The following is a 26,752-nucleotide window of genomic DNA, read 5'->3' as shown; positions in this document are numbered from 1 at the left end:
AAAAATTTTCAATACGGCATAGATCCTGTAATTATTGTCAGTTATCTACTGCCACTCAAACCAAATAAAAAATAAAAGCCAGCAGAAATGTTTTTGATACCTCACTCTGTGCTAATTCTCTAATCCTGCCTGACACTGTTTGTCCCCGTATTAGTGATAATGTCATAAATGCAGACTAGAAGTTCAAGATGTGAATTAGCAATGAGAACGCACCATCCAAAACCCCCAAATTTGCTTTCTTTCCTCATACAATATACTAAAACACCAAATAAAGTAAATATAAAGAGAGAAAATTAAAAATGAAAATCCCCAAAAGAATGATGCTTTTTATCCTAGTGGTTTAAGGCAATGTTAACACTCCTTTCCGGCACAAATGAATCAGACTGCTAGCCCATTTAGTCAAACTGTCACGGAAAGTTGCTAGTACTGGATTACTTCAGGATGAAGTGCAAAGGATGTTACCCTCCACAGATCCTCAAAGAATATGCCATTATTTTTTATCCCCATCAGTTCATGGTTAGCTTGTACTCGCTACGCTAAAGGTTTCGATTGCTTCAGCTTATAAACCAGTAACATAACTATGGATAGTCTAAATTGTCATTCTAAATAATGTTTCACTTCAATACTACTTTGTGGACATATCCTTTGCAGATTAACAATGTATTTGGAAGGAATTACCTCTTTTTCTCCACTTTAAATCATTGTTTTAACTTTTTTATTCGAAGTCTCTTTTTCAAAAGGAATGGAGGAAATGTCAGTTTATCTTCTTTGTAGTACACACACTGTTGTGTGTACTTTTATCATTCTGAGAATGAACACAGCAAGAAAAACTTCCTCATGTTTCCTATTAGTGTGCTTTAAAGCAATTCAGGAAGTTGTCTTTAGAAGTGAAACTTTCAAGAAGGATGTATCAGTTAATGCTAGTTTTTGTCAAACCTCTCTTGAAACCTTGTTAACCTTTATAACATTATACACAAAAGCTAATGTTTTTGTGAGTGTGGAGGTGGCTCCAGTGCCTCTTCAGAAATTCTGTCCACTCAAAACTCAATACAGTTCCAGTTTCCCTACCTGAAGCCATTTCTGCTGCAGTCAGGAAACTATAGCTCATTTGAAAACAGTCACTTCATTGCGAAAAACTGCTCCTAAAGAAATGGGAATTCATCAATTCCAAAAGAGAAACACAGATAAAAGAGTGAATCTAGAACGTGAAGTTACTCTCAAATTCTTCTCATAATTACCAATAATATTAAAAGATTTTGACTATTTCTGTTAGAAAATATAGGAAATATCATATATCTTGCATGAAGAATTTGTGTATAATGCTCTATGTATTAACTATTAACTTATTTTAACTTTTTCTACATGAGATGGGATAAAACAGATCCTACACAGGGTATGTGAAGAAGCTGAACGCTAAGTGAAAGCATGACAAAGCCAACAGAAACCAAAATCACCACAGAGCCGTATTTTAAAAAGTGCTTTATTTCCCGGTTCTTTCTGCAATGGCTCACAATCACTGTTTTTGTTTGTAAGATCAGAATAAGTATCAGCATACCACCAGAAGTATTAGCCTGTGGTTAGTGTCTGAAAGATCTTACCTTACTAATGATAATTATGCTGGCTGACTTTATGCTATCTTTGTTACCACCTGTCCACACTGAAACTTTTCCATTTTGCAGTTATTAGCTAATCTTGCTAGTGGTCTCTCAGAAGTTCACAAGTCTGAAATAAAAGGAATGGAGACACTTTTTTCATAGATTGAACTGGCAAAATAAAACCACGTTTCACTATGAAAACAATGATCTTTTTACAATTGCTACTGATAAACCTTAGGCCACACTCCTGAAGGTACTAAATTTGGTTCCAGGGTAGTTTGCCTGCTTTTTTTTTTTTTTTTTTTTTTTTAAATAATTGACAAGTTCACTCTGCCTGATCCAAGTTCATAGATTTACGGAGTACTTCAGTGCAAAAGAGGTTCTGATAGCTAGGGAATATGGATTATCATGTGTTCCTCCAGAGCAGCTAGTGGCCAAGCAGGCATGGCTGTCCCCGAGAGCTGCAAAAAGGGGAATTCCTTTCCCTTTCACAGAACTTCAAGAGAAAAGAGAATTGTTATATGCATTTCTTCTACAGCCTTAAGATAGCCAGGAAAGCTTATGGAATAGATTATACAATAAGTCAGCAGTAAGAAAATAAAAGTGAGTGATATCATTGGAAGCAAATACTTGATGAAGTCATAATGACAGTGCAATCCCTTCTGAAGCTCACCTAATTCATTACCAAAGACTTCTTTATCCACCACAAATAGCTTTGTGTCCTCCATACAGACAACTAACAATTTACCATGTTCCTTTTTACAGTCTTCCTTTCATAGCAAGACATGGACAGAAGGTAAGAAATTAATTTAGCTAATGCTAGGAAGCCATCCATCAGTTCTGTATTCCAAACAGTGCCTATATTAGAAACCATGTGTGTCATGTCACATAGTACTCTGTCTAGGTACACTCAGCGACCAGTGCCAGATATTTTTAGTAGGTGGTGTAAGAACTCACATACAAAACTTATCTTCTAAAGGAAGTTCTCTTCTCATTCAGGAAAATAATCTCTGAAATTACCACAGGAATAAAAATCGCATTCCCAAACTCTTTATTTCTTTTCCCAAGATTAACAGTACTTTCACCGAAGATGTCACTCACCCCAAACTTTGCTACTCTCTGAAACACAGCTAGATACAATGCCATGAAGATGCTGCATCCTGAACATCTCCAAGAACACCACTACCAAAGTAGATAAAGTAGATTCTACTGCTGCAGCATCCTCTCCTCTGAATGATTCTCATGCTCAAACCTGTAAAAATATGACTGATATTCTTCTTCAGCAGAAATGCAATGGATTAGACCTGTTCCTGAGTTGACTGTGCAGCTGAGATTTACTCTAGTGAAAAGGTGAATGAGCAGAACTTGAAAGGCCTAACCAGAATACATCCAAAAATGCACTCCCTGATTCAAACAAGGTGCGCTCCTTTCTACACACAGATGGACTTCTTAAAAACTAAAATCTGATCCATTTTGTGTCCTACTTAAAAAATTAAAGGCAATATTGGATTGCACTGATCAAAGAAAAATGATTTCAGTATTTCCCATTGTGGTTTGAGTCCAGATATAAATGTCAAGTACTTGATTCAATGTGAAGAAAATTAATTTATTGCCAAATAGATTAAAATAGTGAAAAGTAAAAAGAAATTAAAAATCACCTTCCCCTCACGCTCCTCTCTTTCCCCAGGCTCAACTTCAAACCTTAAACCCCCCAACTCCTCTGCTTTCCCCCACACCTGAAACAGCACAGGGCAAAGGGGAATGAGGGGTTGCAGTCAGTCTGTAACAGCTCCTTTGCATTGCTCCATCCTCCTCGCGCTTTTCGCCTGCTCCACCATAGGTCATGTCCACAGGCTGCAGTCCTTCAGCATAAGCCTGCTCCTCTCTGTGGACTGCAGTTCCTTCAGGAAAATTTCCACCTGCTCCAGAATGGGATCCTTTGTGGGCTGCAGGGAAATCTGCTCCAGCACCTGAAGGAATTCCTCCATTTCCTTCTTCTCGGACCGTGGTTTTCAGAGAACTGTTTCTCTCACTTTCTTCCTCACTGCTCCCTGCCATGCAGCATTTTGCCCTTTCTTAAACATGCTTCCACAGAAGTGCCACCAGCTTTGCTGGTGAGCTCAGCTGTGTCCTGCAGTGGGGTCCAATGCAGAGCTGGCTGGAACCAGCTGTGTCTTGCACAGGGCCACCCACATCTGGGCACCTGCACCCAATACAGAAGCATAACCTAAAAGTTGGACATTAAAGAACTTCCTGACCCTCTCCTGTGCTCCCCTTCAAGTTTTGCCCAAATTGTCATTTGTGGGGTGCACAATGGGCCAGGCCTACAGACTAATCTGGATTCAAAACAATATAAGGGGGCAAAGGACAGTTATTTGTACTGATAATTTGCTGCTACACATAGTGCAGTATGCTGCTCACATCAGCACAGCCCTGCAGTTGTGCTGGCCTGCATGGAAATGCAGGTGCAGGAGCAGAACCTGTAGCAAGTGCTTCCTGCAAGAACTTTTGGAGTTAAGGTGGTAGTGGAGCTCAGCCCAGTATCTCCTCCTCGTCAAGCAAAAGATAACAGCATCTTACATTTCATTCATGCAAGGAATCAACCTCCAGCACAATAAAGCAGAGAGGAAATTAATCCCCAAACATGGGAAACTAAGGTTGATAGAGCAGGTTATTTAAAGAAGTAATTTTTTGTTTCTGCGCTGCTCTGTTTTGTTTCTGTGCTAGGAGAAAGAGGCAATGGGAGAATGGCAGAAAAGTGGTAGATGAGAACATGTTAAAACAATTCCCCCATTCTCAAAAAGTGCTGAGTATGTACAGTGGTAGGAAACAAAAAACCAACAACAATAAAACAAAACAAAACCCAAAAACAAATGGTGAGGCCAGGGGAAAGTAATTTTATGGCTTGTATTATGTTCAAAGTTAGACATGCACTAGAACCTGACATGAAAAACCTGTGCACCCACCAAATTACTGTGAAGACAGCAATCTAAAACTGGTAAAGCTTTCTTTCCACAGGTCATCTGTTCTCAGTAGAAGGTCAAGAAGGTTCCCACTTTCTCCATCCCATTCCATGTACGAAACACCTCAGATGCGATAAGAGCTTTGTCAACAGCCAAGAACATGGAGTTGTTACATCAGTTCGCATTCAGAAGATGACTAGTGCACTGAAGATAAAAGCAAATATACATGATTACCATTCCAGCTTTTATTAGATGTGAGCTCAGAGTATAAATAGCACCAAAATCAACAATAAAAAAGTTGTATATTAAAAAAAATATTTACCATTTAAAGTGAACCACTTCAACCAGAAGAAACTGCAATCTTGAGCTGTAACTTCAAGGGCTTTCTAACTCCTGCAAGCAGCTTTTCACAAAATTAACTTCCTCTTCTGTTCTCTGTTCTGGTCTCTTGCTGGTTGTGTGGAGTACTCTCAGAGGTAAGTGGTCCTGAGAAAACATCCAACACATAGTGAACTAAGAGCTAAAAGTAGAAGCCAAGGGGGTAAACCTGGACACTTCAGAAAACTGAAGTGTCATCTATAAGAAACATAAATAATCAATTTCCAATTCTCTCTCCCATTTAATTTTAACTTTTAAGAGAAATATCTGTGAGAAAAAGGTACATTTATGTCTATAAGAACTGCAACCTGAAAAAGCATGACTAAATTTTTAGCATGGTCCTTTAGGAATTAAACACTCCACGCTTAGATCTAGGATAGAAGATATGTTTTAGGCCAAACTTGTGGCTAATTTGCAAAATCACTGTTGAACTGTAAGCTGGGGGGAGCAGGGAAGAAACTGAGATTCATTTTAGTTCCACTGCTGACCTCTCTGTTTGAGAGTGTTTCTCAAGATGTTTAAGAAAAGGTACTGTGTGAGGAGGGTACTACGTTAAGAGCAAGAATGACCATTTTTACCATGATATTCTGCAGTTGCTTATTCCTTCTACCAGCTCTCATTCCTAAATTACACCATACTTGAGGGTGACAGTTCTAGGTACTCCCAACTCAGACTATCTACGCTGTCCATCAATTTTTCATACAGGAGACCTCTATTTTCTCTTAAACTGGAAAGCAGAATTCCAAAAGCCATGAAGAGATAAATATGAGCAGCTGTGTGTCAGGTAGAAACACAAATGCAGCTCTTCTTGGGAGCTGGAAGAAACAGGTTTTTCTTCTGCTCAACAAGTATTGCAGAACACATGGGCATAGCCTCAGAATTTGTCCTAGCTCAGTTAGAGCTCAGATTAAGACCAAATTCACAGCTCTGTCAGTTCTAGAGACTTGACTATTTATACCACCAGTGGTTTCACTAAACCAATGCAAATTCCAAGCACAAAGAAAATTTGCCACACCTAGTCTTGATGTGACAAATGTTTATAAACAAACTGTGGTTTGCAGATACTGTTACTGACATGCTGTCAAGTGACCAGGTCAGATTATGCACATGAAAAGGAAGTGCCCTCATGATGGGAGAGGTGGTAAGAAAGAATTCTGATGTCATCCCCGTTTCCCACCCCATTCCTTCCCCTGCATGATTTTGGTTCTATAATTGCTGCTCTTTTTTGTGGAAGACGATGAACACAGTGATTTGCAGCATAGGTGGAAGATCACCTTCAGAGGAAGAAAAGTGCCAAACCTTTCAGGCTCTGAACATGGTGTTTTTGAAGGACAGTTTGAATGCTTTCTGTTCTGGATAAAAAGAAGAAAAAAAATTGGAAAAGGGTTTGGTTGTTTTAGGTTATTACAGGGTTAGAAGTATACACTAATATTTCCTCATAAGGAATTTCTTAAGAAATACAACATTATTCACTTTAAGTTAAAGCTTACTCTGTAAAAAACATACATCTGAAAGGACTTCAGACAAAAGCTCTCCACTGTTTCTTTATAAAACAAGCTTCATTTACTTTAAGAAAATGTATACAGACAATATAAAGATCAAGAGGCACTATTGGCCTACAGTTTCAGTATGACATGTGAAGACGGCAATGCATGGATAAGCATCCATTAACATTTTGGTACATACTCATAAAAACATTGAGATCTGTCCAAACAGTAGGCATCTCATCAAGCAGAACAGAGAGACACAGTGATTCTAATACTTCTGAAAAGGAAGAATTACTTTTATTCTCTATTGAAAAATCCTCTTCCTCCCACCAAATAATGAGGGCTTTATAGAAGTCATGTCATCAGCCTTTAATCCCCTCTGTTCCATTCCTGCAGGTCCTCCCATAAGATCTTACCTTCTTCATGATCTCCATGTCCCTTCCAGTCTTGTGCAACTTCTTGAGTGGGGAAGCAGAAAGAACAGCTATGTCAGAACACAAAGACAAATCATCACTGTTTCTCAAGGGGTGCATTCAGGACCAGCACAGAGAATGTCAGTCTGGAATGAGGATGCTGGGACTAAACTTCTCCCTTTCCCATTGATCTGCCAAAACACATCTTTCTCTCAAATGGCATTCCTACTGCCATTTAATTGCCATACCCAATTACATTTTAAATAGTACCTAGAGGCAAAGACTATTCTACAAAGAACAGAAGTAAGTGTCTGGTCTCTCCTGGAGCCACTGAACTATCAACATTTAACCAAAGGTTAGAGCTAAAATTTTAACAGTGTTTTAGTGGTAATTTATGCTGTATTGACACTGTCCCCCACTGTAGAAATCCAAGTACATTAGAAAAATGACCAAATGGCAATAGTATGTAAGTTTTTGCTCTCTAGCTCCTGCATATTGAGGACCCAGAAATCAACTCTTATGAACTCACTGTACTACAAACAGATTTTCATCCTCCTGTGAGCCTTATCAATCTCTATTAGAAAAAAAGATCAAGAAGAACAAGAAATCTAATTTGCTTACAACAGCATGCTCTTGTTTTAAACAGGCAGACTGTCATTAACAGAAGGCCAGTACAAGCCAAATGACCAACTGAGCTGCCCTGCAGAGCTAAGGATGGTTGTAGTAAAAACAGGAATTCCAATTATCCACATTAAAAGATCTGATTACATGTGCCCTAAAATATCTGCACCATTTAACCACAGTAAGGTATAATTAAAACTCTATTAAAGAATTAACATGCAAACACTATATTCATGTCTCCATTTTCTTTTTTCCTTCCCCTCTCACCTGATACATACAATCCTCTATGCATATATCACTTAGAACTATTAAGCATTCAAAGTTAACTATTCAAAGTTAACTTTTTCCATAAAGAGGTTAACTTACCCATGCCTTTTGCAAGGTTTCCTCTATCTAGCAGAGGCTAACGGACTACTGATGAGAACTATTCCCACAGCATCCAGTGCTCCTATTTTTCTGTCCAGGGAAGACTCCTTAGGACAAGGACAATCAGTACTTGTCCTCAGAAAGCTTTCCATGTTTTCAAAACCCCTTCTGTACTGGAATAGGATGGGGTCCTAGACGAAAAATGCCCACTAATATTTTCTACAGAACAGCGGTACTGTTTATTATCACTCCTTTGAAGACTCTCCAGAAAACACATCAAATCCTTTCAGAAAATAAACATTTCATTTGTCATATGCGTCAGAAATGGAATGAGATACTAGGGTGTAACAGCTTACACTGGAAAAAACCTCCAAATGCACGCACATACACTACTGTCATGTGACAAGATTTTTGCCTTCCCCTCTTTCTCCCCCCACATCATACCTTAGTTGTTGCTTCCTGGATAGTTTCTGACCTAAAAAAAAAAAAAAAAAAAAAAATCAACACAGCCTGTTTTACACAATGCTTGTTTCATTCATTAATGAGGTGCGCTGTTGCTGGGAGAAAATAATCATTACTGATGGGATAGGCTCTGAAGTTTATTCTTATGGAAGCCTTGTTCAGAAGGGAAGGGCAGATCAAGAATTTTCTCATCAGAGATCCATGAAAAGCAGTAACTTTTCACAGCACCATCCTCAGCTATATCACGCTTGCTATCCCTAATGGAACAGATTCTTCCTGCTTAATCTTCTGAGAACAAATCTGTTTGAATAGGCTTAACGGAGCAAACTGTAAGTTCGCCAACAGCCAGACAAGTCAAAGCCAGCTACTATCCACAGCCAGAATCAGGAACTCAAGTAGTATAAAATGAGAGGTCAGTTTCTCAATATATAGCCCTAACAGCTGGCAGAAACTATGCTTTTCTCAAATCTTCTCAGTTGCTGTGAATGTAACAAGCGTCTTGTGAAATGTGGCTGCCCGATACTGATCCAGCTAAGGATGACAAGCCCAAAAGCAAGCCAGGAAAAACCTTAATGCAATTATAAGGAGCATAGGGACCTAGGATCCTGGGGAGATGGGAAGAAAAACTGACAGGAAGCAAATCTCACCATTATTTACTTATGCAGTGAACTCACCAGCTGCTCCAACAGTATGACAGTGAAACACTGAGAACCAGAGGGCCTGAGGGCATGGGACGTGGGTGGAAGCCCTAAGTGTGAAGGAAGACACATCTGTGTGGATACTGAGCACGCTTGAGGTAGACAGAGCTGCAGTCAGAGGGACGAAGAGAACAGCAAGTTAATTCAGTTGGGAAGAAAAGGTATATTTACCTTGGTAACATGTAAAGGAAAAGACTTTATGCTCCTAAATTAAAGCTCCAAGAGGAGCTGCTTCTTCATATTAGAAGAATGGGCATCTCAGACTATGGGAAGTCATCTACCTGCCTCTGGTACTCACCAAAACTCAAGCAGCTTTGTTGGTTTTGAGGGCAGGATAGGCTTCCCTTTTCTTTCAAACCTTTAAATTCCTGCCATGAGCTCACCCCATCCACTACTGGCACACATTCAGGAGCTGCACTTGCCTTTGTGATGAGCTTGCTACCTGCTTCCAGGGCCCTGGAGCCCCCCCAGCACAGCCCCCGCTCCAGCCCTCCCCACAGCACCCTTGCTTTTCACACACCTTCAGGAACTTCTTCCACCTGGTCTCCCTGGAGCTGTACTACTTGTTCTTCATCCCCAGAAAGCACTGCCCTGAAATAGCTCTTGCATTTCTCCCCATGAGCCCCCGTAACCACAACACAGACCATTACTTTAAAAGTAGTGTGCATTTGAATAGGAATATTATACATTAAGTTACTATATATATATATACACACACACATACATATACAGACATTTGTCTCTAAATTTTGTACAAACTACAACAATTTTATACCACAAAAAGGACTCATTAACACTACCGTTTCCATCCAAGAGGCTGCCACCCTTGAACGACAGCTATGGATGCATGCCTTTTTAAGTCTTCTCTACATTTTAGCAAAAAGTTATTTTTGCATGCACATACATAAGCACAGCCCTTCTTGTAAAGCCCACTGAGCACTGTTACCGGTAACCAACAACGAGCATAAATTGGAGAATAAGTTGTTCATTTACAGTACCGTTGAAGCTCAAGATTTCTAGGTTTGCAAAATAAACACCTGAACTTAATAAACACAAGAAAACAAACTAAACATCAGAAAAACTACTACTATTCCAAAGTAATAACCAACTACTTTGCACCAAACTATATAGCTTTCTCTGAAAAATAAGCTGAGTATTCTATTCAAGCAAATTTGACTGCATTGAAAGTGGTTTACTTGTGATTTTTTCCGTATCTGTAATAGAGCCTTTTCTGTAAAATTTAGGTGGACATTAGTGAACAAAGATGTTAAACTGAACATAGACTGGATATGCGTGAGGAGTTCGTGTTCCTCCATTAACAACATGTACAGAACAAATGTAAACATACTCTTTAAAGAGGAAAGGTTACACTAAATTAAAAAACCAACACTATTTAATAAACTGGAATATGTATTTGGGAGACAAAGAACTGAAATTCTGTGAAAATGAAGGAACTGAAAACAAAAGTGTGAGTATTGGCTAGATAAGCATTTCAAAATTTTTCGATGAGCCGTACTGTTCCAACTCTCATCCCCAGCTTTTAAAAGCAACTAATTCTTTACTGCTTCTTTAAATTTCTCCCAACTTTTTGTTCTATTGTTTTCAGGGTACTGTGCAAATCAGGGTTGATTATAAAATCCATTTCACAGTCTGCAATTCAAGATGGACTAAAAGAGTATTTCCTCCATCTGTGAGTACTAAACCCAAAATAGAAATACCATCAGAAATACTGTTCAGCACAGGATGAGACTGTAGCTCATGATGCGAAGAACAGTGGCTGTTAAAGAAAGATCTGTTAATGAGGGAACTAAGCAAGACGTGATGGAAATGTAACATCTCTTTCCTCATACTTTTACTCCAACCACAAATGTATGGTCTGCTTTGAAGAGAACTAAAACTGAAATAACCTCTTGCTGGTAATCTTTAGCTGCAGTTCATTCTTTTGAGAACAAGCATTCTCAAAAATGAGGAACTATTCTCAAAAAAAATGAGTAATATTGAGAAAGGTGATATACTTGGGAATGCATTTGTTTCACCTCTAAGAAAAAACAAAGGTGATCACTCAATACAGCAGCATGAAAGGAGGTACCCATTCTGGTATATAGTTACCAAGCTGGAAAAGTAAAGGTGACTGCTGCCTGTGTGCTCCAGAACTATGACTGAAGCAGAGAACATCTATTTTGAACATATTCTCACAATTAACAAGAAAAAAGCCCAAAAGGGTGAACCTTGTGGGATTTTACCTACCAGAAATGAGTAAGGCATACCACAAAACAAGTCAGTGCAGAAACCAAATACAAGAGACTCCAAAGAACTGGAGATTCTCTATGCACTTGCATGATAAAATACTGACTCTTACTTAATAATAGCATGATCCTGTTGGAAAATTCTGATTTAAGCTAACCCATAAACATTAGCTTTAAAAGAACAGCATTAGCAATGTTAGTAACCTCACAGAACTTAATCTATGTTAAGGTAAGATTAGAAGCACCTACCTAACAGATGCTGCATATAAAGGCATTAGGAACCCAAGTTCAATGTGAGACTTTCGAAAGTTTTAGCTTTAAATACTCAAAATAAAATTAAAAATTAATTTTAAATGGCCACTATTTAGACTATGTTCGTGAATGCCTTGAGTGTATGTTAATAAATCTAACAATTTTAAAATGTTAATCTTTATGTTCATATAATATTACTAACGTTTTCTCCTCTACATGAATGAACCAATCTCTTTCCTGCCTTTGGTTGGGTTTTTTTGTTTGCTTTTAAATCTGAAAAAGAGAAAGTCCTCAGATTGTTTTCTTGTACTTCATGCAGAAAAAAAATTAATCAAATTTTATGATCAAGTTCTCAACCAGTTAGTAGGAACTAATAACAGAACTGCTGATAATCCCGTATTCAAAATACTCTGAATGCTGCTCTAAGAATTCAGCATCTGAAGCTAACAAATGATATCATCATTTCACTTGGTGTCTACGTTGGCATCGGTTTAATTTCATTTACTGCTTTAAATGGATTCCAGGTTATTTGTAAGTATATTTCTTTTCTTAAAGAAACACGTCTGTCACGGATTATGTAACTCAGTGCTTGTCACTTACGGATTTGGCTTAAATATTACTAAAAGATATTTCTTTATCATATTCAGTTTTTAAGATTCCTGGTAATTATTCTAAGTAATATAGACCGCTTCAGTCTTGGAAGCTGCCACCATTGAAAAAGATCAATTTGTTTTCTGAATGTTATAGTCATAGCACACCTGCACATATTGCTTAGATTTGTATCACTTGCTTTGTTTTCTTGAGCCTCTCTTCGTTAGTCATGTATCCATAAGCCCTACATCACAAACAGCAGCAGCGTAAGTCATATTTGTCTGAGCTAATAGCTTAAGTGCATAAAGCAAAAGGTAGATAAGCTGAAATGGCAGCATCAATCATTTTCTGTGAGACAAGACTCCTGCATTTAGTTGTTACGACCAACTGCTAATACAGTACCACTGCAAAGGGTGCATGCAGCAATGAACCTCATTATAAAGCCAGAACATAAGTTAGAAGATGTCAAAGTTGAAAACATTCAGAATTACAATTCACATACTTTTCTTCATTATACAACCTTACGTTCACCTGGCAACCTCACCTTTCTCCTCTCCTTGATCTTCATGCCGTTAACATTATGATCATGTCAAAGCTGCATTTTCTTAAGCATCTATGTCCTTCATCACTTTGAAATTTAGCATCTTGGACCTTCATTTTGTCACAAAACCATTGCTGTACTGATACACTTTGCTGTCAGATTCTGTGGTCTTGGAGCTGGCAGATTCTATGGTGTCTGTAGTGCTGTAACAGTCGAGAGTCTCAAGGAAAAAAGCAAACCCAGTGTGATCCACATTCTAAAGCTAAGGAATTAAATTGTGGAAGACCTTCAGAAATGTTGACCAAAATGGGCCATTCGGATAGCATCCAAGTTACTCAAAACTTCAAATATAAGAGAGGTGATCTTCCACCGGGCAACTGAATGACCTGGAATTGGCACTAAACCACATCCATCATAAATCAAAAGAGCTGTCAGAACTAGTGTAAAATATGCCTAGTCTGAATGTCACAATACAATTTTAAAAGAATGGCATTACTTTGAGAGCACCCGCCTTTGCTTCCAAGACACTTAAGAGTTCTCCGATTTGAAAAATCCTTCCAGGCTTCACAGATTTAAATAGGTGAGGAACTATGGCAGTCTCTGATTTTATCTGGCTTCATAGACAATGCCTTTTCTCTTGGCTCTTGTTTAACTTGGCTCACACAGACAACACCCTCTGTATTTTCTTCAGCTTAAAAACAAAACAAAATTCATACATTGAAGTTCAAACTCCACTGACAATGCTTCAGCCCAAATAACTGTATGCATTTAAAAGAAAAATATTTCAGGAACTCAGGAGGTCACTACTGTTTAGTTTGACAGACAGTTATGTCATCTACTGTGGTATAAGACATTGCAAGTTGACATGAATTTACTGCAGTAAGGGCTCCCTTGAGTAGGAATATTTAAAATATTTTATAAAAAAAATTAGTATGTTTGGAGATAGAAAATTAGTCTCACACAAAATGTCATTCGTCTTCCCCATGGAAAAATAAAGCTCCCATTTTACTGGATTTTTTTCTCTTCTTTTCTAGGGGAAAGGAGGAATAAAGGTGCTTATCGATCAAAAAATTAACTCTAAAGCATGTTGATTTAGAGAATGACTTACACTTCAGGCATAACTGGCCGCTTCTCTATGACTGCACATACATTTTCAGCAGGAATTAGCTTATTCTTAAGTTAGCACTTGGAAAAGAGAAAATCCAGAACATACAGGATAATTTTAACCAAGTGCACTGTGTAAGTGTATGCACACAGAGAAGAAAAGAGTATCTTGAAATACACACTGACTGAACTGCTAAGTTCAAGTATATGGTGTTTCCTCTACATAAAATCTGTGACATTATTTCCTCTTTGGTCTAGACTGTTTTTTGTCCCCCTGCTCTCTAGACAAAGAACCTGTCTCTGAAACAAAAAAAGAAGAAAAAACAAAAGCAAAAAAAAAAATCTATTAATTTTACAGGCAACTCCTCCATATAACTTAGGATTGGCACCAATATTCTCACAATTTCCAAATTCAGTCTGGAGATGATAGACTGAGACCTTGAGCAGCAAAAAAAAAAAAAAAAAGGCAACCCAAAAAACTTAGTCCTTGCATTTATATATTTTTATATTTGACCACATTTCTTTTTCTGTAAAACAGTAGTTCTTTAAAAATTGACTTACAACACTCATCACTTACAAAAATATTTGAGAGGCATTCACATCTAGATTTAACAAATGGAGTAAACGACTGAATGGAAGAGGTGCATTGGATAACCTCTCTGAAATCCTTTTACCCTGAATTAAATCAGAATTTCTCAGGAAAGTAGTCAAATTCAATTATAAAAGGGAAAACAACCAGTTACAAAAATATGTCAGTACAGTAGGCAGAAAATCCCTTCACAATTTAACTTTGACAATACTGCCACAGTAAAATATCCCAGTATTACTTTAACATGTACAAATTTTGTTATATTTCCTCACGAACCCTTAATTTCCTTTTTATTTCTTCATGTAGTTTTATATTTCCATTTTCAGAATATTACAGAATTTAGTACAAATTAAGTTTTGCTGACCTGCAAAAGTCATCAGGACATATGGAGATAATTATTGCTATGGCATTATGAAGGTGTAGGCTATGATCCAGCACATACTTGCATAGATGTTCTGGCAAAACTACTCAAAAGTCATCTTTTTAGAAGTCACTGATGACAAGAAAATATAATATAGAAATAATAAAGCATTGCACAGCTAACATTTCAGACTCTCTGGACAGTCAAACGGATATGTTGCACTGATCTATATATGCTCCATATCTAATTGACTTTCTCCACCAAGAATCAGAAAGCATTCTTTTAGAATGCAAGCTTTCATTCTCAATCCAGTTCCATGGCTGAGAATTCAAAGACTGTATCTATATTTGATAACAATAGTTTTAAGGAGACTTCTATTTCAATAGAGAGAAAGTTATTTATGGCATTTATTATGCATTTTTTTTAAAAATATTTTCAAACAGAAGTTTGAAATTCCAAGCAATTACATACAACTTGATCTGAACACTTCTAAAGCATATTGATGACTACAGGATTCTAGTAAAAATTATAAAAAATACTCAGAAATCTGCTGGGATGGTGCAAAGAAAGAAGCCATCAAAACCCCCACATTTCTGTCCAAAGAGTTCTAACTAGATTCAATATTGGTTATTTTCTATTCTTATTTTTCCTTTAAAAAATATTTTGACGATCATAATATTAGCTAGATATTAGGATTTTTGGCAAAAATATTGCGTTCATCAAATAAATTGGTATTTGGTCAAAGAAAGTGATAAGCAGTTTAACTAAGAAGTCATCTTCTTACACTAAAAACTAAGTTTTGGTTTGTTGTGGGTTTTTTTGGTTTGGTTTGGTTTACAGTCATCATGTTTTCACAGTAAAAGCTAATTAGAATCAGCTGAAAGAAGTCTGTGCTGGAGTTCCCCCTTATCAACACATTTCTCTCCTTTCTTCAAGACACAGAGAATAAAATCCACCATATTTTCCATTTACGTATTATTGGGAAGACTGCAACTTACTAAGTGCTGGATGGCTGTCCACAATCCGTACTGGAACAGTCTGTACATCTCCTAAGAGAATCTGGTGGACTGCTCCTTCTAGGCTTCTGGAGTCATCTACCCCTCCAACTGCTACCAGCTGGCCTGTGGTGACCAGACTCTGATCAGAGCCAGGTGAAGTCTCAAAAGCAGAGGCAGTGGTGCTATGCTGTGCTAGGCCAGCACCTGCTTGCAGACTGTGTCCCTGACTAAGTACTAGAGAATGGTTGGTTATTGCACTCCCTATGGATTCCAGGAGACTTGTAGGGCTGGGAGGGGAATGGTTATTTACAGCTATCAGGGCTGTTGATCCATTTGTGGAGGTACAAGTTGACTGCAGCTGTAATCCCTGCGAAAGAGAAGGCAGAAGAACTAACATACCAGTATTTACAGCAAGAGTAATTTGCATTTAATGGCACGTATTTTGCAATGCTGGAACTGGATAGCTTCTGACTTCCTATACATCATCTCTTTTGAACAGTCAATCCCAGCAACCTGAGGCTAAAGTTGTATTAGAAAACAATTAGAACAATGGGTATCCAGCAGTATCTAGAAGACTACTTATGACTGTAAAGCTCTAGTTTTGGATTGATATTCAGTTTCCAATCATTCCTCAATCCTGCCCATTCACACAAGAGGTGAGCACTAAGAGCCAAGCGTACTGCTTAAAAAATAGAGAGAGAGAGAGTGAGAGAGTGTGAGGTGCAGCCAAGTTGTCTTCAGAAAGAAAGGGGAACAGCAAGCAAAACAGCATTTTACTGCAGACTGTGTTTCTAAGGAAGAGATCATTCATTTCATTGGGATTCAGGAAGCGTGAAGGTAGCTTTTCAAAGACATAGTTAGGGAAGAAGGCTAACGGAGCCAGCTTTGAACAGAGATGAACTTTAGAAGAAGTTCTTTTAGCATGATACCCTTATCCCCCTCTTCAGCCTTTCAACCTGGAAGTTTACAGATCTGAACTGGGAGCAGTTTTAGGATTCTGGCATACTTTCTTAAGAGGCTGGAGGAGGATTTAAAGGAAATAAATAAGACTGACAATCTCCCCTCAGTTTTGCAACATTTTCATTATGAAATGACTGGACCATGTCAAAAATGAATAGGTACTTGGTTTGAGGCAGAAGCCCACTACATTCATCTTCCTGGTTCTGCCTTCACAAAAGACCCTAACTTCAAAGTGTCAAAAGATGGTAGTGGGATCCCCTGCACTACAGCTATATGCTAAATGTGACATGCAAGACAGGTCAAAGTAAGAGCTGACAGCTATTTCAAAGGCCATGTTACCAAGCCAGTGTTTGGGATAATTAGCTGAGAGGGAACTTGCTGTTCTCAGCTCACCTTCAGCATTCCCATCGCAGAACATCTGATGTTCTGTAAACGACTTGACTGTACCTGAAGTTGTGCAAATATCTTGGGCTGAAGTGAAGAGAGTGAAGACAACAGCTGAGCTGTTTCTGGTAGCAAGGACTCCCCGCTCTGGTTGGATTCTGCTTTGTTGATGACTGACTCTGCTGCTGAGCTCCCTACAGTGCCACAGAGAGGAAGCAGATAGTTATGACAAATTTCTTCTTCCCATTTAAGAGCCTCCCCTGTGAACTGAACAACCCCCTTCAATCTCAATACAGGCATATAAAGACATGTATATACATCTTTGCTGTTCTCTTTGCAGAAGAACTTGGATGCAAAACAAAAAAGGCTGGGTATGAGAGAAAGACAATACTGTAAAGAATGACTGTATGTGCCAGTTCAGAGTAAAAAAACAAACAAACAAAAAACACCACCAATAAATCAGTTTTGAACAGCAAAGTAACTGCACCCTACACTATCCTTTGAATTTCTAGTTATAACACAAAAGATGGAACATTTCTATCAAAAAAGCAGTCAAATAACTTGACAATACATACACCTCAGTAAGGGCTCAATAACAGACAGGCATCAAAAGAAAGGGTTGTCTTCCAAAATAAAAATCTACACAAGAAATCCTTCAAGTCTCACCACTCCCTTCCAAACATCTTTGTGGAACTAAGATAATTTCTATGCACTATCACACCAAAAGTCCATTTATATCTGGCAACCTTTCCAGCCTACAGATTACACCATATCTTCAACATTCTTACTTAATGCAAGAATGACGGACTTAATTTCCTCAAGACCTGTAAAACCCGAGATTCACTTGTAGCAATTTCTGCAAGAAAACCTGTCACGGGATCATTCCATTTCCTGTCTGAGCTACCCAGAACATTTTAGTTAAGATTTATCCAGACACAAGCAGACAATGCTTAGCCTCTTATTTCAGTTTCACTGCTACAACTATAAAAGAGTTTGTCTTGTGTGTGTAGATTAGCCTGGTGAATGGAAAAAAATTGAGAACGGTCAATCGCAAAAAGCTTTCTAACAGAAAATCACATGAAAGTTCCCAGCAATCTAAGTGAGTGGCAACACTTTCAACACATCTACTGGTTTGCAAACTCTAACTCTTTATTGTAACTGAGCATAAAATACACATTGTACATCTCCTTGAACACAAGTACTTCAAATATTTAGGGTCTTTTTAATACCATACAGAGATCCTGTGTGCGTATGTGAATATTCATAGCAGTTCTTTCCTCAGGTTGTATTCTACACCAACACGCCTAGAATAAAGCTAATAGTTCAACTCCCAATCTACCCACTCCTTACACTGCATGGGCGTTCGGTATGAATGCCGGAAGTTAAAAAACCCCAAACATATATATATATATATACACACAGGTACTTTATCTCACTTGTCATTATACTTCATAAAAGACATAAAAGTGAGCACAGGTTTGATAGTTACACTGATTCTTAAACCTAGGAGAGAACAATGACAGCTGCATCACATGGAGATATGGAGTTCTGCACAATAAGAAAACAAACAGCTGGCTTTAGTTCTGTTATTGTTTGATTTCTTAAATGTAAATTTGTCCTCATTTGGCATAAGCTGAAATAAAAAAAATTATACAAACAGTAGTTTGAAAAGTCAGTGTTATTTTTCCTTGCCACCACTTCACATACATTGAGAGCTGATTTTTTTCAAACTCAGGCTTCTTTTTTAGCTTAGACTCGTAATACAATTTGCAATGTGTACAAACACATACCCACACATACACGGGGAGACAAGACATGTTGGAATTAAGAGTATCTGCTTATATTTACTGAATTGGTGCACATGGATGGAAAACTAAACAAATCCAGTTCTCTAGCTTCCTTTAAAATTCAGTATGTCACTGGATGGATGTTTCTACATTTGATAGGCTACTTTGCCTTAGAAAATTATCTGTGAATGACAAAGAAAGGAAGAATTGGTCCTCCTGAACCTTCTCTAGCATTCAGACAGTTCATACAAAAAGTCATCCCTGCTGAGCTCTATCACAGCTGGCACAACTATTCTCTGTCTCTCCCTAAAAACACAGAAATGGAAGTACAGATATGCAAGCTTAAGTGCAGTAAGTCTAGACGCTCATATTGCAAATTCCTTTTTTTCCTAAAAAACAAGACTTCCTTAAAAGAGAGGGACACTATTCCAACTGAGGCTAAAAATTTACCTCTTGTCCTCTGACAGTTGTCAACACTGAAATTCTTACCCTAAGAGCACCAAGCATACATGATGCTTTTCAGTTCAAAGTGATCCATAGCAGCAACAGCTAAAATAAGAGTTTAAAAAACCCCAAACAAAACATTTAAGTCCAACATTGGCCTTCTTATTAGCTGTAAATGCACTGGTGTACATGGAACTGCTCCATGTAAATCAGGTTCACCAAGTCATTTAGGAGAAATCACACAGTCAGCCAAATCTCTGGGGATTTGTATTTCCTGCTACTATGTTCTAGTTAAATGGAAAAAAGAAGCTGGCAGCGTCACTAAGATTAAAAACATCTAACAAGTTTGCAGCATTATCTTAAAGTATAGAAACTCTTCTACCTTGCTGCAATCATATCCCTGCTAAAAACCAACACTTTTCTGTTGAGTTTCATATCAAACCTATTAAATAAGGGAGGGGGAAAGCATCCACAAACACGCAGAAAGGATCTTTTGGTGTCACACTAGACAAAATATTCTTGAAACCTGGGGAAAAGGACAGAATAATCTAATTTTAAATTTACCAGCAACCATGATTGAGTGGAGCATCTCAGTCTATGTGTAATCTTAACTATGTGGGTAGCAAGTAGATCTAGTTAAACACACCTGTATTTCGTTTTAGTACATGTTTTGAAGTCCAAGTAATAGTAGTAGGAACCACTTTCAACAACAACAAAAAGTAACTAGAGTCTTTAAAAAAACCCAGAGCCTTGACCATGAATGCATAAAATCAAGTTTCTACAGAAATCTACACTGTCTACACTGGTTTTGCAGCAGAGTGGGAGGAAGTTTAATGCTTTGTTAGGTGGCTCAGCAATCACTGGGAAGAGATACTATGGTTTCACGCATCAGTAAAGAAGTTACACCACATGAAGAGCTGCAGAAACATATCTCACAGCCTTGCTGCCACTAAACACCTGTGTTTCTATTTCTATTCTAAGCATTAGAGAAAAAGGAAAAGAGTGCTCTCAGTTCTGACAACAGAAATACAGTGTTTGTTGTTCAGGGCCTGATCCTAGCAGTGGAATTCATCAAGCCAATGACTTTGTGAGAAGCAGGAATCCCAATATGCATTCAAGTCCTTTTTAGCAAGATGTTTAAGCATGTGTGAAGCACAAACCACCAAGGAACAAGTACCTAGTTGGCTCCTGGGTATTCTGTGCCCTGACAGATTTATCTGTTCAGTAGGTATTTAATTTTCTCTACACAGGTGTTATTAGCACCTTCATCCAAGGTAAAATGTTCTTTCCCCATAACCATCCTGTTAAAATCTTCAGTTGCTTGAGGATGCTAAATAAAAATCAAATTTATAATTCTTGTACTTCTGCCAATCCCATCACAATTATTTTTCCACACATGCAGTCAAATAGTTAAAAAAAAAAAGTATGCCAGACACACCAAAATAATCCTTAAGTTCAGCTGAGTGACAGAACATGACAGCCACCTCTCTGGAAGGAAACCAAACTTCTGTGACATAGCTAGTAAAACAAATCACATCAGGAGACAGCTAAGTTATTAATACAGTCCTACCATCTGAAGGTGGTGATGCAAATGTAACAGTCACTGTTTCTGTGAGAACATTCCCACTGTCTGTGGTCCACTGCAGCTGAAAGGAAAAATATCTCAGTTCTTGGAAAGGGTGCAAATTTGTCTACTACAGGAACATAGTCTCAATATAGGATCTGTAGGAAAACAGTGTCTAAAACTACATTTTCTTATTTTCTTATAATCACGCATTTTGGGAGTGCTTGGTTTACAAAAAAACCCCAAACAAACAACTGTAAAAGGATTTTAATATGCACTATCCTAGGAAAGCTAAAGTCTGCTCATGACAGTTCAGAGACTTTAAAACAGAAAATAGTGAAACCAGTTGGCTAACTAACAAGTATCACTCACTCACCTGGGCCAAGAGCAATGCACGGAGAGGGAAAAGACTGATGACACAGCATGATTTAACAGTACAGTTTGTCAAAGCTGATTTTAAATCAGCAGTTCCTTAGCAGTGAGCCTCGTAACTGGAAAAATTAGGATCACTGTGTATCACTTATTATTCAATATGTGGAAGAAAATCAAGGAACAACACCTAAGAGTTACTGAGCATTCTGAAGTATCTATTTCATGCTTACTTAACTTGCTATAAAGTGCACTTATTAATATTTACACATTCAAAATGTTGTGCAAGCCCTAATTTAGAGTGCATCTGAGACATACTTCACCCCCATTTTTCAGATATAGAAAAGTAGTAGTAACTTCTCCAAAACACAGACAATGACAAAGTCATGAATAAAATTCCCTGATGCGTGCCAGTTTTTCTAGACCACGTCTTCCAGTTCATTCAGTCATCATGAAGTGCTAGTATAGTATAATTTGTCAATCAACTAATACCGATCTAATGATGATGAGAATAAATACTGAAGAAGGTCAGAAAGTTTTATTCACATTTAATCCAATCCTGCTCAGCCAGGGATTCCACTGAAAATATTGCTGCTGGAAATAGAAAGTCATGGAGAATTTTGGATGAAATACAGCTAAGAGGTAAAAATTAAAAGTAAGATTTCCAGTATTTAACTCCAAAAATCAAAAAGGAACACAAATGCCAACGTACTGTTGCTGGGATACTTTCTGAATTATACACCATCTCGCCATTCCTCAGGGACTTCTGCACTTCATGAATGTGGTTCTTGATGTCATTCACAGTGGGGAAGAAGGACAGGTTATGTCTTTCTGGCACTTCATCAGGCTTGAATAATTCTCTTTCCACAAACTTTCTGTCACATGTTAAAGAACATTACGCATAGTTAAAACATATCCTGCTATTTCCCCCTGTTATAGACATTGCTACGTTCTCCCTCCCCTTGTTGCATGACAAGAGCAAGTTAGGTGATCTTCTGACGCAGTTCTCTGTGCTGCTACAGAGTTTGGAATTAAAAATCCCCATTTATTAAACTAACTTTAAAGAGGACAGCAGCTTTTAGTGGCTACCTACAACAAAATGGAAAGAAAAGACAAAAGCTGGGAAAAACAGATTCTCATGACATATGGGAAATATATCCAGTAATGCATCAGCACCGACATTTAGTTGTAAACCAGATTAATCAAATGCAAAAGTCAATACAGCACTAAATATAGACTGAGAGCATGCCGGACAGTTATGTACCTTAGTTGCTTCCTCACTGCATAGACTTGCTCTATTCCCTGAGACACCAGTTCTCGTATCTTGTCTGCCACTTGAGGATGAAGTCGGGAGGGCAAAGTACAGTTCTCATCTCTAACAATTTCCTCCTCTTCCTCAGGAGAAGACACAGAAAAATGGGAAGGTGAAGAAGGGAGGCAGGAAGTTTCCATTTCATGATATTGGTGGGCTTGCTGAGTGGGTAACTGTACATACCACCTGGCAAGAAGGAAAGGCAAGAAAATGAGTCTCTTGGGGGAACAGTCTGACAATCACAAACAACCTAGTTAGAGAACTTAAGTTTTTACAGCCCCTGAACTGGAAGATACTGCCTTTCAAAGCTCAGGGCCATCTCACACTTTTCATTGCAAAATACACCAGCTCAACCCCCCAAATAATACAACTATCTCTGTCTATTCCCTGCATGAAAACATCTGCTGAAGTTCCACAGCTTGGTGCTGAACACATTTACCAAATTAATACACCAGAGCCACAGAAGTCTTGCTGACACTGGGATTTTTTACTATTGCTATTAAGCAAGAGCCTTAATAAATTGATTAGGTAAAAAATAAAGCAAACCAAGCAAATTATTGCTCTTTTTTGCTTCATTTGTCAAGATAAAGAAAGAAGTGGAAGCTTCACCTGAGGACACCGCCAGCATCTATCAAGTTCTTCTTCAGCATGTTGAATGCTTTCTCCTGTTCCATTCTTATGATTTTCTTGTCAATTTTAGGGTCAGTAGGAACCCTGTATTCCGGAAACTTCTGAACCTTTTTAATATAGATCCTTCCAAGGGTGGGATAAAAAAAACCAAAATTCTCCTTCAGTACACTTTGCCCTCAGGGAGGGGAAGGCAAAACCCCCACCTACTTCATATCAATGTAGACAGTAGTATACAAGAAGTTCAAGCAGAGTGTTGCAGGGGGTAAGGAGCCTCTAAGCGAAATGTAGAATTGTTAAGGACACATCAACAGAGAATGAAGATGGATACAGACAGACACACTTCTGTTCCGGTCTAGAAACCACTCAGCCAGAGTGATTTTGCACCTCATCAAAACACCTCTGTCCCTCAGTATAGTAAAAGCACGCCACCATTTCTGAACAGGCTGCAGTTTACCCAGCTTGAAGCCAGAATTGAGCACATACGTATCTTGCTGCAGCTGTCCAGGTAAACACACTCTTAGCTCAGTAAAAACTGAACAAGCACCCCTCCAGGAGGATGTCTCAAGGACAAGGAAAAAAAAAACATTAGTGTTGGATAAGGAGAAAGTCCCCAGTGAACAGGAAGAACTGTAACTCCTTCAGCAAATAGGACACCTGCTAAATTAGGATGATTGACTGATATGAGTGTAATTAAAAGCCTGAAGGAAAAACAACAAATAAGATGACAAAGTTTCAGGGCTAAAAATGGTTGCTAAAGGACACCACGATAACTAACTAATGCTCAGGTAGAGAATGACTCCCACCTGCATTTCACATCCCGATGTACTGCTACTTTGCATCCAGGCAACCTATCAAATCTCAGCCTTAATCAGTTTAACAGGACAGCACTTCTTCCTCCCATCTAAATGAGTATCAACATCGAGTTATCAAGGACACTAAGCTAAGAGCTACAGTGCCTATCAGCTACCACCCCAAACAGTGCCGTCAAGGCTCACAGAAAGAATGTTTTCTTAGTATGCTGAGTTGCTCTTCCAGCTTTATAGACAATTCTTACCTTGCTGGACAAGTGGCTTTGTACAGATGGCCAGAGGCGCTTTCCTGCTCACCCGCTTTTTTGGGCTGGAACCCTTTCCTCCTTGGCCCGTATTGGCACTCCATTACAATGGCTCTGCTTCCTGGGAACAGAAAGTAATGTACTCTATTTATTCAAGCAACCACTGAAATAATTACAGTAAAACAGTAACTATAGAAAAGATGAAAGATCCAAAACAGTTATTCCTGTGTACCACCAGGCTCTTCAGAAGACAAAACACTTCAGCGTAGCAAGCATTCAAATACAGTGCAAATGCTTCTCCCACAGGAACACAGAGCATTTTCAAAGCATTTCGCAAACTTACTACACCTCACAACACTCCTGCAACATATATGAAGGCAAGATATTGGATTCTGCCCTGGTGAACACCAACACTTTACAAGAGGAGCAGCCTTGTAAGTTACCAAAGGAGCACAATGCTAATAATAAACATAAGGGAAGCAGAATCCCAAAATAACTGAGAAAATCCACAGCTGAAATCAAAGGTCTGCTGGTTTTGGCTAAGGTAGAGTTAATTTTCTTCACAGTAGCTGGTATGGTGCTATGTTTTGGATTTGTATTGAAAACAGTGTCCATAACACAGGGATGTTTTAGTTTGCTGCTGAGCAGTGCTCACACAGAGCCCTGTTCCTTTTCTGCTTCTCACACTGTCCCACCAGCAAGGAAGCTGAGGGTGCACAGGAAGTTGGGAGGGCGCACAGCCAGGACAGCTGACCCAAACTGACCAAAGGGATATTCCATACCCTATGATGTCATGCTCAGCATATAAAGCAGCGGGAAGAAGAAGAAGGGGGGAAGGCAGGGTTTGTCTTCTAAAGTAACTGTTATGCGTGATGAAGCCCTGCTTTCCTGGAGGTGGCTGAACACCTGCCTGCTGATGGGAAGAAGTGAATGAATTCCTTACTTTGCTTGCACACGCGGCTTTTGCTTTACCTATTAAACTGTCTTTATCTCAGCCCATGAGTTTTCTCATTTTTACCCTTTGTTTTTCTTCCCCATCCCACTGCAGAGGAGCGAGCGAGTGTCTGTGTGGTGCTTAGCTGCTAGTTGGAGTTAAACCATGACAAAAGGTCAGCAGCTATGTCCAGCCTCCTGTCTTAAATCAATACTTCAGACCATGCCATCCCATAAATTCTTAATTGCAAGTCTGACCTATCTTCTCTGTTAAATAAGATTGTATCATTGTGGCATACCCACACAAAACCAGACAGGCTTAAACAAACATTGCTTAGCTCTAAACTTGAAGTAAGTGACTTTTTCCAGTCAGACCTCTAACAAAAGGGGTAACAAGCATAGCATTGAAGTGGTCAAGAAAGGATCTTCCAAATTTCTTCTGTGTTGTGTTACCTTTTATTTATAATTCATATACTCCAATATGCAGGCAAGGAGCTGCCTATACCACAAGTGATATAACTAAAACCTTTTTAAGTATCACAACAGCAACATAATGCGTTTCCATAAGATACCAAATGATCTATTTATTGCCTTAGAGTGTGACATTAAGAAAAAAATATAAAATCAATGCAAATAAAGAAAAGGAAATTTAAAAGATAATTATGTATAACAAACAGATATCTTGTATATTTTTAAAAAACAAACTTAAAACCAAAGTTCTAGGCTTGAAAAGACTTCAGGAGTTTTGAACTAGTCCTTGCTAATATGAATCGCAAAAGCAATTTGGTAGGGCTTTTTTACAAGAGTATCAACTATCCAAAACTCTTATTAAAAATCATGATCAAGATTTTGATGATTAGTGGATGTTTTACGCTACAGGGAGCTAACCAGCTTTTCTGTATTTCCCCACAGGTGAAGCACAGCACGGAAGGTATTACAGATTCGTTCCACTTACATAGAAATGATAAATTCCTTGAGAACACCACTTTTGTCCTGCATGGTTTAGAATTCAGTTACCCTGGATTTAAATTCCAGCTCAGTAAATCATATTTACAGCCTCTACTCTACAGGTGTAAAGGATTTTAATGAATGCTTTTCATAGAGGAGTTATAAACTAAACCTAAATGTATTGGAAAGGCAACACATTAGAAATATAGATAATACCCGTTTGGGAGTCTGAGAAAAGGAAAAAAAAATTTACAATTTAATAACCTGAATCTCTATTAGTCTACAACAATTTAAAGAAAAAAAAAATCCGTGTGTGATTTTGCTCTATCTATCTTACTGTGCGGCAACTCATTTATCAGACAGATCTTAACAGGAAACTAAAGAGGTCTCAGATGTGTTTTGGGGAAAAAATAAAGTGTAAGTTGTTTTGGTTTTGTTCTTAGCTTTATTGTATCTTACAGTTTATGGCTGAAGCATTAAAACTGGTGCTAACATTTCACTTTTTCAGTTACTTTCAAAAAACAAAACAAAACCAAGAATACAAGCACATAACCTACATTCCAGTCAACCATGATCTCTATGCAACAATTAAAATCTGTTAATTTCTTACCCAAATGAACTCTTAGTAATTTCACACAGGCATTGCATGAGCTAAATATGTTATTACGAACCTGTGAAGTCTGCACATTAATTTTAAAAAAC

At 38.2% G+C, this 26,752-nt stretch overlaps 1 protein-coding gene across 22 annotated transcripts in view; it reads right to left on the bottom strand.

Annotated features, from left to right (window-relative positions):
• Positions 1-1,467: 1,467 nt before the first annotated feature.
• Positions 1,468-26,752, bottom strand: part of CARF (calcium responsive transcription factor) — a 41,504-nt gene continuing 16,219 nt past the window's right edge. The window contains exons 8-21 of one of the 22 annotated variants that reach the window (XR_008748634.1): positions 24,170-24,290; positions 23,095-23,238; positions 22,438-22,671; positions 21,886-22,048; positions 20,811-20,886; positions 17,073-17,203; positions 15,666-16,032; positions 8,960-9,091; positions 8,268-8,298; positions 6,840-6,907; positions 6,236-6,283; positions 4,881-5,044; positions 4,562-4,762; positions 1,468-1,722 (exon numbers count right to left, since the gene is read on the bottom strand). Coding sequence is in view for 13 of the 22 variants with exons in the window: in XM_055813242.1 (XP_055669217.1) it covers positions 6,239-6,288; positions 6,623-6,700; positions 6,840-6,907; positions 8,268-8,298; positions 8,960-9,091; positions 15,666-16,032; positions 17,073-17,203; positions 20,811-20,886; positions 21,886-22,048; positions 22,438-22,671; positions 23,095-23,238; positions 24,170-24,290 (1,595 nt within the window). In the remaining 9 variants the exon portion in view is untranslated. Of the gene's footprint in view, positions 1,723-2,632; positions 4,763-4,880; positions 6,289-6,622; positions 6,701-6,839; positions 6,908-8,267; positions 8,299-8,932; positions 9,092-11,683; positions 13,305-15,665; positions 16,033-17,072; positions 17,204-20,810; positions 20,887-21,885; positions 22,049-22,437; positions 22,672-23,094; positions 23,239-24,169; positions 24,291-26,752 lie in introns of those variants that run through there. The other 21 variants (XR_008748633.1, XR_008748635.1, XM_055813242.1 and 18 more) reach the window with 21 other exon arrangements.

This window comes from Falco peregrinus, chromosome 8 (genome assembly GCF_023634155.1).
Source record: "Falco peregrinus isolate bFalPer1 chromosome 8, bFalPer1.pri, whole genome shotgun sequence".
In the NCBI taxonomy this organism is placed as follows: Eukaryota; Metazoa; Chordata; class Aves; order Falconiformes; family Falconidae; genus Falco; species Falco peregrinus.
Note: the sequence above shows the minus strand (reverse complement) of the source record. Positions and strands in the feature narration are given on the sequence as shown.